General features: G+C 38.9%; 2 protein-coding genes across 2 annotated transcripts; one reads left to right on the forward strand and one right to left on the reverse strand.

Moving 5' to 3' along the window:
- Positions 1-200: 200 nt before the first annotated feature.
- On the forward strand, positions 201-5,570 carry exosc1 (exosome component 1). The gene is made up of 8 exons (XM_085410471.1): positions 201-337; positions 1,518-1,633; positions 1,819-1,893; positions 1,992-2,080; positions 3,771-3,804; positions 3,922-3,972; positions 4,421-4,505; positions 4,862-5,570. Exons 1-8 carry the CDS (start codon positions 310-312, stop codon positions 4,966-4,968), a joined length of 585 nt encoding a protein of 194 aa, XP_085266597.1. The 5' UTR covers positions 201-309; the 3' UTR covers positions 4,969-5,570.
- Positions 5,571-7,101: 1,531 nt separating this feature from the next.
- Positions 7,102-12,293, reverse strand: knop1 (lysine-rich nucleolar protein 1). The gene is made up of 7 exons (XM_085410470.1): positions 12,218-12,293; positions 11,756-11,830; positions 11,523-11,591; positions 10,034-11,440; positions 9,868-9,945; positions 8,730-8,798; positions 7,102-7,594 (listed from the first exon to the last, which is right to left on the reverse strand). Exons 4-7 carry the CDS (start codon positions 11,396-11,398, stop codon positions 7,289-7,291), a joined length of 1,818 nt encoding a protein of 605 aa, XP_085266596.1. The 5' UTR covers positions 11,399-11,440; positions 11,523-11,591; positions 11,756-11,830; positions 12,218-12,293; the 3' UTR covers positions 7,102-7,288.
- Between the last annotated feature and the right edge of the window lie 1,912 nt (positions 12,294-14,205).

Below are 14,205 nucleotides of genomic sequence, written 5' to 3' on the forward strand. Positions count from 1 at the left end.
TAATAAACCTAGTACATCCCAATACTGTAAGTAGCTAACTTTCATAATAGAGGTGGGTAGATTGATACCAATATCGATCGTATCAATAAGAATGCTGGTACTGGTGTCAGATACTTTAGCATCAGATTGCTACCAAAATCTGCAGTATCTCACTGACGTATTTCAATCATGTACCCGCCCATGTGTGGCTCAACAATCATGGCGGATCAACGCATTTTGTTCCGCTGACGCTAGTGACTCTGACCAATCAAAATCTTCCCAAGCCCTTCGTCCTAACCAATAGGCTGCCTACGTTCACCTCTCGAAAACATGTCGCCGATGAAGCTGTGCGTTCCCGGTAAGTCCCGTAATTTTGTCTCTAAAAGCGCTTAAAAACTAAATATACCGGTGTGTAGATTGTATTTTGGGATATGTAAACAGATTTAACAGCTTTAGCGTCATTTTCTGTTAGAAAAGGAAGTTAAACGGCATTCCGAGCGTGTGAAACCCTGGTCATTATTTCCAGCTGCCATGCGTGGAGTAGGCTTTGGCTTCCCGTACTTGTAACGCTGTAGTAACTTATTTTATAATCAATCACCTGTTGGATCAGCTGACTGTCAGATGGAGTCGGGGTTTTCAGCTCTACCGTATCATGGTCTTTTACCGTATTTGCAGGGCTGTGAGTTATTGACTTTGGCTTTCCACTGCTGATGAGACCCGATCCGCAGCCCTGCCCATCTCCTCGGGCAAGATAACGCATTCCTAAGCTTTGTTTTGTCACACCCGTGGGAAAGCTGCATGTCTATCCGGCGCATGGCAGTAGTGAACCTTAAATGAGTTGTCAGCAGGAGTAGCATTTAATTTCATTCTAATTACGGTTGAAAAAGCGCAAAGTAGCAAGATAATTAATTGTAGTGCAAGAAAAATGAAGGGTAGTAATGTGTCACATGACATAAATTATGTTTTGTGTTTTAATCTTATTGTCCATGATGTGTTTTGTGCTTAAGGGTTGCAGATACATTGTTAGTCCCACAATGCTGTTACATCAAAGCATCCTCAGTTAGCCTCTCAGTTTCAGTTAGCAGATGATAACCAAAATAAGGGAAACTATTATTATTGTTATTATTCTTTAGTTATATATTGTATAGTCTATGTTGACAATTGTAACAAAATATTCTGTTACAATGCTGGATGCTTATATTAAACATGGACAAAGTTTTAAATAATGATATGTACAGATCATCCCTGTAAGCCAGTAGCTCATTTTCAGTTTTTATTCTACGGTACTTCTGGATCTTTGTTTTGTCCTCAAGAGAGGGAGGATGTTCAATCTGTCTGATAAAGATGTCAGATAAAGATGGTTGATGGAGATGTGAAAAGGCTGGGTTCAGATATGGAGCCAAGCATAAGATAAAGATTATTTTTGGTGATGACTCATGCAACAATGTTTTTATTTTAATTCATTTTTTTAGAAGGAACAGTGCATCTCCAGAACCCAAACACTAACACAACATCTATGTCTTTTTGTTTGTACTTAGGTGACAAACTATGCAGCGCGGAAGACTGTATTCCTGGCACAGGAGTATACCTGCGACATGGCTACATATACTCGTCACTAGCAGGCTATGTGCTCAGGAAGAATGAGGGAGAGGAGGTAAGGGGTGTGGGTAAGACAGGGGAGGGGAAAGTTTGTTCAGCAGTGAGACAAGTACAAATGCCAGACTAAAGGTATTTTTGCAATGTCTGTTGACGTGAGTGAGCTGAACTAGTTTTGTTAATGTCTTAAGTGATTTGTACATCATATGGATAACTTCTACTGGGATTATTTTGTCTCCTTAGTTACCAGTGATTTCAGTCGTGAGGGAAACAGAAACACAACTGCTGCCAGATGTAGGCGCAATAGTCACCTGTAAGGTATGCAATAGAATAAGAAACTGTTACTACCGCTGGATGTTCTGAGTAAATATTCGTGCACAGTTTACAATCTGTTTTATTTATTTTTCATTTAACAGGTAACCAGCATCAATCCCAGATTTGCCAAAGTCCACATCCTTTATGTAGGTTCCACACCGCTGAAGGACCGCTTTAGAGGCACTATCAGGTAACCACAAAAACTGAGCCAGTTTTTGTCTAATATTATACTGGAGACTGTTCAGTACAATTCAGTTTTATTTATACAGAGTCAAATCACAATAACAGTTGCCTCAAGGTACTTTATATTGTAAGGTAAAGACCCTACAATAACACAAAGAAAACAGAGAAAACCCAACAATCATATGATTCCCTATGAGCAAGCACGTTAGCGATAGTGGGGAAAGAAAAACTCCCCTTTAACAGGAAGAAACCTCCAGCAAAACTAGGCTCAGGAAGGGTGGCCAATAGGATAAGATGGGGACTGATTATTCCAGACCTTGTATGTGAGGAGCAGGATTTTGAATTCAATTCTGGATTTAACAAGGAGCCAATGAAGAGAAGCCAATATACGAGAAATCTGATCTCTCTTTCTAGTCCGTGCCAGTACTCTTGCTGCAGCATTTTGTATTAACTGAAGGCTTTTCAGTAAGTTTTTAGGAAATCCTGATAATCATGAATTACAGTCGTCCAGCCTAGAAGTAATAAATGCATGAACTAGTTTTTCAGCATCAGTCTGAGACAGGATCTTTCTCATTTTGGAAATGGAAGAAAGACATCTTACATTTTTGTTTAATATGTTCATTGAAGGACATATCCTGGTCAAAAATGACGTCTTTAAGACATTCTCATAGTTTAACAAATTGGTGTGCGCTATCTGGCTTAATAGATAAATGAATGAATAGATAAAGTCTAGTGTCATCTGTATAACAGCGGAAATGTATGCTATGTCTTCTAATGATACTGCCTACGGGAAGCATGTATAATGTGAACAGAATTCTAGAATGGAACCCTGTGGAACGCCATAGTTATTCTTCCTATCTGAAGAGGACTCTCATTTACATGAACAAATTGCAGTCTTTTAGATACGATTCAAACCGCTGCAGCGCAGGACCTTTAATACCTACAGCATGCTCTAACTGCTGTAAAAAATGTTATGGTCACAGAGATGTGTCCACTGTCAGAGGCCATAAGAAGCTCAATTGTAACCTTCACTAAAGCTAATTCTGTAAAGAAACTGTTAGAAATACCAGGTAGGTAAGAATGAAGAAGCCTTTTTAAAGTTGCTGCTATCCTATGATTGGACTTAAACATACATAAAAATAGTAATTACTGCCTCCAGATTTTAAGATGAATTCAAAAACACATTTTTTTTCTACTGTTTTTTTTTTTTTTCCAAAATAAAAATTCATCTCATTGTAATTCTCACCAGTACTTGCCCAGCTAGTCTTATTCAAATTCAAACCGATGAGTTGATTTAAAAACAACGAAATAAACTCTTTAAAGTCTCTACTTAAACTCCAATATATGTATGCCAAACTTTCAGACTGCTAATCATGTGAGATGGGCCTGAGGCGGCCAAAAGCAGGACCTGTTTTAACCCTCTCAGGCTCAAATTAAACTTTTTGTTGCTAATGCACAACCAAGTCCTGCAGTGGTACTTCTGAGTAAAAAAAACTCATAAAATATGTATGTGGGGTAATCAGGTTGTTAGTTTTTAACTGTTGCAAATCGGCAACGCCTGCCTCGAGAGGGTTAAGGAGGTGGTTGTAGAAAATGCTCATAGCCGCTACCGTACAGATCTAACTCCAGCGTGAGGCAGGGTTTTATGGACATAATATTCTGGCCTAAACACAAACTCACTCTCTGTTTCTCTACAGAAAAGAAGATGTGCGTGCAACAGAAAAAGACAAGGTCTGTTTGAATTCCTGTTTTCCACTCACATCTTTCATTAGTTTCTTCTGCATATAATAATTTTTATTAAAATAAGGTGACATGTTTATTTGTAACCGTTTTTCTTCCTTGTTACAGGTAGAGACATACAAAAGCTTCAGACCCGGTGACATCGTCTTGGCAAAAGTTGTATCCTTCACATTATTATGCCGTCACTGGTGGTTTTGAACCAGCGCATGCTTGTCATTTCTTTTTCTTTTTTTCAACATTTACATAATTGTGGACTCTGAATTCATTCCCCAGGCTGAGACTGTCAACAACAAGTTTTCCTTTTTTCATTTCAAAATGTGCTTGAGGGAGAATATTTGTCACAGTCAAAATAACCCCTGTGCCAAAAATGTTAATAAGAGTGAACGATGAATGACTGGAAAGTATGCAGGTCATATGTAACTTTTATTTCTTCCTGGAAACACATCAGGTCACCAAGACACGGCTTAAAAAACAAAAACAAAACGTGATGTGTAACATGTAAACGTTTCATCATCTGCCTTTACAAATTCACCTTTCCATTTCTGGAATAAGAATTTTTTAAATCCTGATTTGTATCCATTGATAAACCTTGACGTGACTGTGTCAGATTTCTCTTGGTGATGTTCAGTCTAACTACCTGTTGACAACAGCAGAAAATGAACTGGGAGTGGTCGTTGCACACAGTGAAGCAGGTAAATATCAAATGCATAATATGGCCATTGGCCTTGAAGCGCTGGAGAATTCCAGCACCGTGCTGCACAGAATACTAGCACCCTGTTGGACCACAAGGTGGTGCTATCTGATGGATTATCTTTCTACAGAAAAGCATTTGTTAGGTTTGTTATTGCCACTTGAAGACTGTGACAACACATGTGAGAAACATGTATCAGTCTTCTTTTAAACTACCACTGCTTTTTGCAGAATTATAATTGTGCCTAAGTATCAAAATGTCTGATTCACTAATCTGTTAGCTGTGAAGTAATTTATTGTTGGTTAATAATGTAATCTTGATGTATTTTTTTTTTCACTCTGTTTTTCTGTATCCCAGGTGCTCAGATGGTTCCCATCAGCTGGTGTGAGATGCAGTGCCCACTTACGCACGCCAAAGAGTTCCGTAAAGTAGCGCGAGTGCAACCCGAGTACCTACAAGCATGAGTCTGGAAATTCCTTCCTATCACAAGGAACGCACAACCCCGCCCGTCTGTCCTTCAGTCACTCCTGTCAAGTAGCTTCCCAGCTCTGTTTTTCGATGCTATCTGAGTAATGATTCACAGATTACTTCTGGTTTCGCGTGTCTTAAGTGTTTTGCAGAAAGCTGTCTTTCATCTGTCCATGCTGTTTATTTAGTCATCTTTTCATTGTGTTGGATTAAAACCACTGAACAGAACAATTTAGAAAAAAGTGGTTAAATTCCAAACAATAGCAGGTGTTGTTAAATCCACATGCCAGAAATGTGGGTGTGAAAAATTGCCTTTAAATTTTCTGACAGCAATCATATTAGAACTGTATCAGTTCACTCAACGTGTTGCATTGCAGCTGCCAAACTGTCACAAACCTGAAAACTGAAAATTGAGCAACTAGCCAAATGCAGGAGTCACTTAGTTTTACTGTTAAGTATTACAGTTAGAAATGTGGCAGGTCATCGGGTTGGTTAGTCGATAAATGGATGGATCTTTGACATAAAGACAAAACTGGACTCTTTTATATCCATTTTATATCTGGAGAGGTGAGAAAAGTGACCCTGATCCAACCAGAAATACTACATAGGTAGCAATGTAGTTTTTCTGCTGAGATATCCATGCAACTAACCTGATTGGCCACGTTCATAAAAGTGAAAGACTTTGAGCTGAAAAGACTGAGCTCTTTTTTTTTTTTTTTTTTTTGTTCCTTTAAAACTTTTCAGTTTCTAGTAAAATAAATGTGATTAAAAGAATGGAATACTGAAGTACTGCATACGATAGTCAGATATTTTTGATTTCCAGCATATTAACTCAAAGATTATAAGCGAAATACAAGAAAGCAGTAATACTAACATTTTCTTTGATATATACTGGACTTCTCTTATTCTTTCTTTACTGTACAGAAGATGTGCAAGAATGAAATAAAACGACTATCCAAACCATCTGTGCAAGGTTTCCTCTTTACACACATTCATAAGATCACAATGAGAATTTTGATTACTTCCACATTGCTTTGCAAATTAAAATCATTTGACAATTATTATATTCTGTGTTTTACAATTTTGTGGCCCATGCTTTTGTAAACAGACCGTTAACACATTTAACTCAATATATTCTAACCGAACTCTTTCTCAGGTGCACCATGCTGGCACTGGGTTCATCAACCCTTTTGGCTTCTCAAGTGCTTTAATTCCTTTTCACATAGAATCTACAAGGTGTTCAAACCGTTCCTCAGAGTTTGGTTAATGTTAACATGACATCATCACGAAATTTCTTCAGATTTCTCTGCTGCACATCCATGATGGTGAATCCCGTATTCCGTGTCATCCCAAAGGTGCTCTTTTGGATTGAGTTCTGGAAATGGTGTGTTAGCCTGATGTTATCTTTGTACACTCTGATCATAAAGGGTTGGACATGTTCAACAATACTCAGTTGGTACTAAGAGGCCCAAAATGTGCCAAGAAATTATTTCCCCACACTGTTTCACCGTCACATTCAACCTGAGCCACTGATACAAGAGGATGGATCTCTGCTTTCATGTGGTTTACTCCAGATTCTGACCTGGAAGTGACTGACTGCCTGGGTAGGATTCAACATCTTGTGGATTTAAATGCTCTTATATATACCTCAGTTGTAACAATTGGTTATTTGAGTTACTGCTGCCTGCAGCAAGAACCAACAAAACATTTTCACCTAGATCTGCCACTCACTGAATACTTCTGTTTTTCTGCACCATTCTCTGTAAATCTGAAGAGATGCAGGAAATGTTATGCAGGAAAATTCCCATAAACAATCACGTCACTCAACATCACTTGAATCACCCTCCTTCCTCATTCTGATGCGCTGTTTGAACTTCAGCAGGTGCCTTGACCATGTTTACATGCATAAATGCGTTGAGTCGTTTCCATGTGATCTGCTGATTAGATATAGTTGCATTAACAGTCAAGTGTATCTAACAAAGTAATCAGTAAGTGTAGATGTCTCATTGTGATCTTTCCCCAAACGTATATGTTTCACTATTTTACAAAGTAAACAGTAATCCTTAATCTATATAAAATCCCACAAACTGTTATAAAATAACGAGCTGCCCACACATTAAACCAGCCGCTTGTTTTCCAGCTGTTGGAGAAATGTTTAATATACAGTATATACAACTAACGATGTGTTTTTCTTTTTTTCACCAGTGTACATTTGACTTTCTGCAGGATCAATTCTACAGTAAAGCTGATTAAACAAAAAAGTGTGCCAATTAAAACACTATGTACAAAAGCTTTGTAAAACCAAATCTTCACTCGTCAATCATCAAAGCGAACTGATCGACATGTATTGATATCAATTGAAAATTTCTTATTGGACGGTGCAGTAAACCCAAGTCCCGCCCCCCTGTTATTAAAGTCCATTCTGCGCGAGTGGGCTCGTTCAAACTCCCCCAGAAGGCCTTGCTGCAACTGCTGCTGCGCGTCCTTCCCTAGTGCCATATTTGCTCCACCAGTGCTCGTCGCCGCCGGCTGGAAACCCTTTTTAAAGCCCCCCATCAACCGGAGGAACTTCTGCTGTTGTTCAGAGCTGTTGAACTGCGCCGTGCTCCACTGGCCCAAACCCTGCAGAACAGAAACAAAAGTTCATAAACATTAGAAATGCATTCAGGAGTAAAGTTTCCACATTTAAGAACCTTCTTCTGCTTGAAGACTATAATTCTGTAGCTACAGCCACACTAAACGCATCGTTTTCTCTCCCGTCCACACCGAGACGGCGTTTTCGCTGATGGAAAACGCAACATTTTAAAAACGCATGCATTTGATAAAGGTGCTTTCGCGTCGCAGTGTGGACAGCAAAAGCGGAGACTTTCTAAAACGATGACGCATGTTAGTCATGTGATGCAGTCATGTGACCAATTAAACAAAGACAGCGGAGGGCATTATACAGCAGTTGTTTTGTTTGCTCTCAGTTTTGACAGCCCTATTAAAGATTAATATCAGTCTGTGCATGCTCCAGATAGCTTTTCTTCAAATTCTTTAACTCTCTCTCGCTTTTGCAACTTTGTACTTTTGTGTTACTCGCAGCAACAACTCCACCTCATTGTTAGTCCATTTAAAAAACTCAGTGCTTTTCCTCAACATTTTGCCGCCACGTTTCAAAGAGCTGGAAAGTAAATAAGCGGCAGACAGAAATGAGGCAGGTCGAATCGTCTTGCGTTTCACGCATGCGCAGTACCGGAACATAACCGTTTTCAGCCGTTTCAATGTGGATGCACAACTCTGTGAAAACGGCTAAAAACGCCAGTGTGGACGCGCAGGGTTTTCAGACGAAAACGCCGTTTTCAAATCTATCCGGGCTAGTGTGGACGTAGCCTTAGAAACTTGGGATTATTTGTTTTAAAAGATGGGGGCATTTGGCAGGTAGAACTGATCTTAAAGACGTATGTGAGCATTGTGAGAAGTTTTTTGTTTTATTTTTATCTTCACCCACAACAGAGTCTTCCTTAGATAACCCCGTATGTCTCATCTCTGTTTACCATTCCCTTTTTTTGAGTCTATCTGCCATGTTAATTCATTAAAATGCATTGGTGTTGCACAAGGAAGGGCATCTGACATAAAAACTCTGCCAGATCAAACATGCTGAGCTACGTGCTGTGACAAACAAGTGCTCCTTCATTTAAAGGCATTTAAGACACGGGGAGTTTGCATAGTGGTATTCTTTGTAAAAACAAAACAAACAAACAACACTAATACCGACCGTAGGTTTGACTGTTTTGTCAGGTTGAGAGGCCTTGTCGATCTCCATTTGTAAAGCCTGTCTTCTTTCCTTTAAGACAAAAACAAACAAAACAAAACAATCATCAAACTACACTGCATAAAACACAAAAAGCATTCTGATTTGCTTAGCTCTGGTAAACTCATTTTACATCGTGGGCCACATACAACCCACTTTGAGCTTAAGTTAAAATACCCTTTCTGACAGTGTAAAGGTATTTAACTGCACATTTAATCTCTGAGATATCTCAATATATGAGGAAGAAGAGTAATTTAAACATTGTCTCCGCTTTTCAAGATGATAAAAAAAATGCTGCTCCTGTAATTATGAAGTGGATTTTTTTTTTGTTGATTCCCAGAAAACTTCCTATTTTTGTAATTTATTTTTACTGTGGACACGCTTAAAAACAGACACCTATAGCTGTACATTGGAACTAAATAATAAAAATACATAAGATTTAAATAAAAAACACATTTAAAAAAGCTCAAATAACTAAAACAAAAGCTAAAAAAAGAAAAGAAAAAAAAGGAAAAAGTGTTTTAAAACGAGTTTTAAAAGTAGACAGTGAAGGGGCCTCTCCACCTGCAGAGGCGACTGGGCACGATAGAAAAAGCCTAGTCGCTTCTGCGCTTCCTACTGGATCTTGGTCAGCTGACCTGAGACACTGACAGGGTGTGCAGGGATCAGGAAGTGCAGAGAGGGAAGGTGGGGCAAGATTGTGAAAGGATTTAAAAACAAACGTAAGAATTTTAAAATGAACTCTAAAAGACACAGGCAGCCTGTGCAGCGAGGCCAGGACAGGGGTGCAGCTGACGCGAAAGTAATGACCCACTGACTCAGTGGTCAGTGACGTCAGACAGAAACTACAGTTTAACAACTTGAATGAATGTGTTTCCTTGGACCTTACGTGATATATGTCACATCTTGCTCATAGTACATAATAATGTCCCTCAGGGAATGGTTGATGTGACAAGGGCTGCTAATATAAAAGTGGCCTGTAGAAGAACAGTGTTTCCTAAATTTCTGAAGGACTACGTGCATTTTGAAACATGCCAATTCCTGATTATGGCAATAAGTTTCACACATCAATCTACGGAGAGATAACGAGAGCTCTGTTGACCTGATTGATGGTGATCTCATCAGTGTTTCCACTCCTCTCTGACAGGAAAACCACGTCGACTTGGGGAGACTCCTGAAACTACAGTTCATAAAAAGCTCATACACTGTTCATACCAAATAAAAAGCATCCAGGCACACGGCTAACAACCTGAGAGAAGCGCACTCACCTCTGGGTCTTCCCGTTCTTGTTTGATGTTTTTCTTCTTTTTAGCAACAGGTTCAACTCCAGAGTTGCTCGTGCGTTGCACCTTAGCAGAGCTCTTTTTCTTTTTGCTCTTCTTCTTGTCACCAGCTTCGCCACTCTGCTCATCCCCCTGAACCTCCTGTTTGTCTTCTTCCTCTTCCTCTTCACATTTTACCTTTTTTCTTTTCTTCTTCTTTGGCTCTTCTTCCTCTGCATTGGTAGACTCCACAGTAGCTATTTTACATTTACCCTTTTTTACCTTTTTCTTAAATTCTGTCGTTACTTCATCATCAGTAGTAACAATAACACTGTTTGTTGATTTCTCTTGCTTTTCACTTTTTCTAACTTTGTCTGATGCTGCGTTGCTCTTTTTGTTTTTGCCTTTAACCTCTGTTGTTTCTACTCCATTTTCTTCTTTAGTCTCAGTTTCTTTCTTTTTCTTCTTTTTTATTTTTACGTCCTCGTGTTCGATTTTTTCTAACTTTATGCCATTTTCAGCTGCTTTAGCTTTCTTTATTGTTGCTCCTTCCACAGTTAAAGGGCATTTTTGTTTTTTCTTCTTTTCTTTTCTTTGCCCTTCGGTCGCCTCTGTGCTCATATCTAAAGCATGTTGCTTATCTTTCACTTTCTTGGGCAGACTGTCTTGTTCCACTTGCTTTTCTTCCTCCTCTTCTTTTACCATATTTTCTCGTTTTATTTGTGTAGACTTATTCTTTACGTTCTTCTTCTGTTTCTTATCCACTTCCTGCTCTTTTACTAAAGTATCTGCAGTTTCTACATAAGCCTCGCCATCAGCCAACACCTTATTTTTCTTCTTCTTTTCTTTGCTTTTCACCTCAGTCTCCTCTGTGCTCATATCTAAAACCTGTTTTTTCCCTTTCTTGACTTTTTTGGGCAGATTATCTTTTCCCACTTGCTCCTCTTCCTCTTTCACCATGTTTTCTTGTTTAATTTGTGTAGACTTATTTTTTCCTTTTGTCTTCTTCTCTTTCTTTTCCACTTCCTTCTCTTTTACTAAACTCTGTGTAATTTCTCCTAGACTCTCACCATCTGCCAGCAGCCTCTTCTTCTTCTTCTTTTTGGTGACATCTTGTCCATCAGTGACCTCAGAGTCATTGACATCATCCAGAGAATCTGTTTTCCTCTCCTTCTTTTTCTTATTTTTTTCCTTCTCACCATTTCCGTCCCAAGACCCGTCTTCGATCCCCACAGCATCAGCCATTTTGCCTTTCTTCTGTTCTTTTCTCACCTCTTTTATGCTGGAATCATCAGCTTTTCCTTTTTTGTGTTTCTTCTCTTTCTTTATATTATTTTCCTCACTCTTCTCTTCCTCCATCTTCATTTTCATGATTTCTGAGTGCCTCTCCTCAGCTACAGGTCTCTTGCTTGACTGGTGAGAGAAAGTTCACTGTTACTTCAAGTTTCTATTCTGTGTTTGTGGAACAGTGAATGACAGAGCAGTAAACACTAACCAAAGGTTTGGCTGGCTCTTTGGGTCGGGACTGCTGATCAATTTCTCTTTGGAGGGCCAGTCGCTTTGCCTGAAGAGAACCAATCAGAACTGGACATAAATATTTGTAATAAAAATGGACAACCCCACCGCAACACTGTTTTGTGTATTGGTTAGCAAGTCTGGATTACTTTGTCGCCTTGTAGCGTTAAGAAGTCAGAATAAGATATTCCGATTAGGTTGGATAATCAGTACCTGATCAATTGTGATTTCAATGGGCTTGTGACAGGACCTTTCAGAAACAAAAACTACGTCCTCATCGGAATCCGTCTGAAACATAAAAGGGAAATATCAGCATCCATTCAGACACATCTCTAAGCTAACCGGTCCATGGTCTCAAATATTTAGAAAAAAAATGAAGTTAAAGCTTTACTAAAACACCAGGTGTTGTGTTTGAATATGCACGTTAAAGGCAAAATAATATATATAATATATAACAAAACTAAGCGATTTGATTCAAGATAAGAAGACCAGGTTTATGCACAAAACGCTACAGGTAACTGGCCACGCTAGCTTATTAGCCAACGGGAGCTTACAGTAAAAAAAAAAGTTAATCCGATCCAGAACTGAACAGTTTAATTAGTCAGACAATTACACTATTTTGGCACAAGCGCATCGGATATTGTAAAATACAAACTTCAAAAGCGATTTACTTACTTTGCACACTTTTACAATTCACGTGGGTAGCGTTTTACGTTCGCGACCCGGAAGTAGATTTTTCTCTTCCTGCTAGAGACGAGAAAGGAGTCCGTAGCAACGGAGGCGAGCTGCTAAACAGTTTGACAGTTGTTTAATTTTTAATTTTCACTGTTTTTGTTTGTGTTAACCATCAACATTAAAACGATTAAAAAATATTAACTAAAATATGCACAATTTTCAATTGTAACCCAAGTAGGACCAAATTCAGAACTCATAATTACTTTGTCTTTATTTAAACAGACGTATGTAGTTAGATGTATGATTTGCTTATGATAATGTTAAATACCCTCAAGTTATTACTGTCAGTGTCATTGAGGAAAAGTGACGATGCAAGTCAGCAACGCCTAACAGACGTCTCTTTGAAACATGTCTTGTGATTTGAGGCTGACTTTAAAGCATGATCTCACTTGAAACTTGCAAAATAAATAACAATGCTGTGTATTTAAGGTTATTATGCATACTTTTTATAGTGGGATTTTAGATATGGTTGTGTGTGCTGAATTTCTTGTGCAGGTGGCAGAATTTCTTATGAAATGGCAAGGGGAGTGAGATGAGCCTAATGTGCCCCTGTCAAAGTTGTACTTCCCCCTTTTTGGGTGACATTCCAGTATTGACAATACACTTGTGACAGCAGATAATATCATTGAGCTTCAAATGCACTTTGTTCATGACACAAATAACAGCTCAATTATTCCAAGCCACTTACTTACCACAGGGGAAGGATGCATTTTACACCAGATGTCCTTCCTAATGTAACCCTCCCATTTATTCAGGCTTGTGATCCCTGAGGCTGGGTTTGTGTCGAAAAAACAGGTATCTTTCAAAGCAGGATCCACAACTTAAACACATAGTTTGAGGAGAAATTTTGGGAGTTTGGCAGCGAAATCCCTGTTATTTTAACAGTGAATTCACCCTGCTGACTTCTGTTACAACCAGGGATTAAAATGGTCTGAAATGATGTGGCACCTTAAGTAAATTAGTAATTTACATCTCTTTAATGCATGATAAAATCAAGCCACTTAATTATTCATGTTTTGTGTCCAGCATTCTTACAAGCCTTTCTAAACATAGGCTCACCCCCCCCCCCCCCGACATCCCCTTTAGTCTAAACAAAGCCAGAAGCCAGCGACAGGTCTCCGATGCCTTTATTAACATGTAACCCTCCCCCTGAAACCTCTTGTAGCCAGCCATTGCAGATCCAGCCATTAGCTTTATACTCTTCCATGTGCATGACAGTCATTTTGACCAAGCATACAGTTTTCTGTCACCCAGCTTTCATTTTGGAAATGGACGTTTAAGAAGCCGCATCCGAATCCAGCTCTGCTCCTAGTAGCTAGCTGCAATCCTCCTCCATCTCCATCATCCAGCAGGCCATGCTTTTGCAGGTCCCTGACGTTCTTACTACTGAAAGCTTACTTATTTTTAGAAGACTCCCACATGCAGTGAGGATTTTTGGCTATTTATGTGATATGACTTGGCTCGTGATTTAACATAACACAGAGAAGGGGGATGTGTGTGCCTTCATATCAGTAGTTTCAGTCCTACTAAATAACACTCAAAGCTAATGATATAGCTTAAGTATCATAAGCAGATTTGCATATATATTAAGTTTTAAAATACACTCTAGATCAGGATTGTTAAGGAGAATGTGTGGACTAATATGTGGACCAATTTTAAGGATAATCTTTTCAGGAAACATACATTTATATGCTTGAAGTGTTGCTTGGAAACCAGTTTGGTGTTAAAACAGTTGCACCATTTCTTTCTTTATTTGTGATTCAGTTACAGTGCACTGAACACTTGACGACGATACATCTGAACTAGATGTAGTAATACCTGACTTTATAGTTATCCCAACAATAAAAACAACAACACCAGGGTATATTTAACAGAATAGGTGCACTGATGTATTAGTCACTTTGTGCAAATCACATTACAGACATTCA

This window comes from Rhamphochromis longiceps, linkage group LG6 (genome assembly GCF_057381845.1).
Source record: "Rhamphochromis longiceps isolate RC_006_pf linkage group LG6, R_longiceps_female_GT1.1, whole genome shotgun sequence".
NCBI lineage: Eukaryota > Metazoa > Chordata > Actinopteri > Cichliformes > Cichlidae > Rhamphochromis > Rhamphochromis longiceps.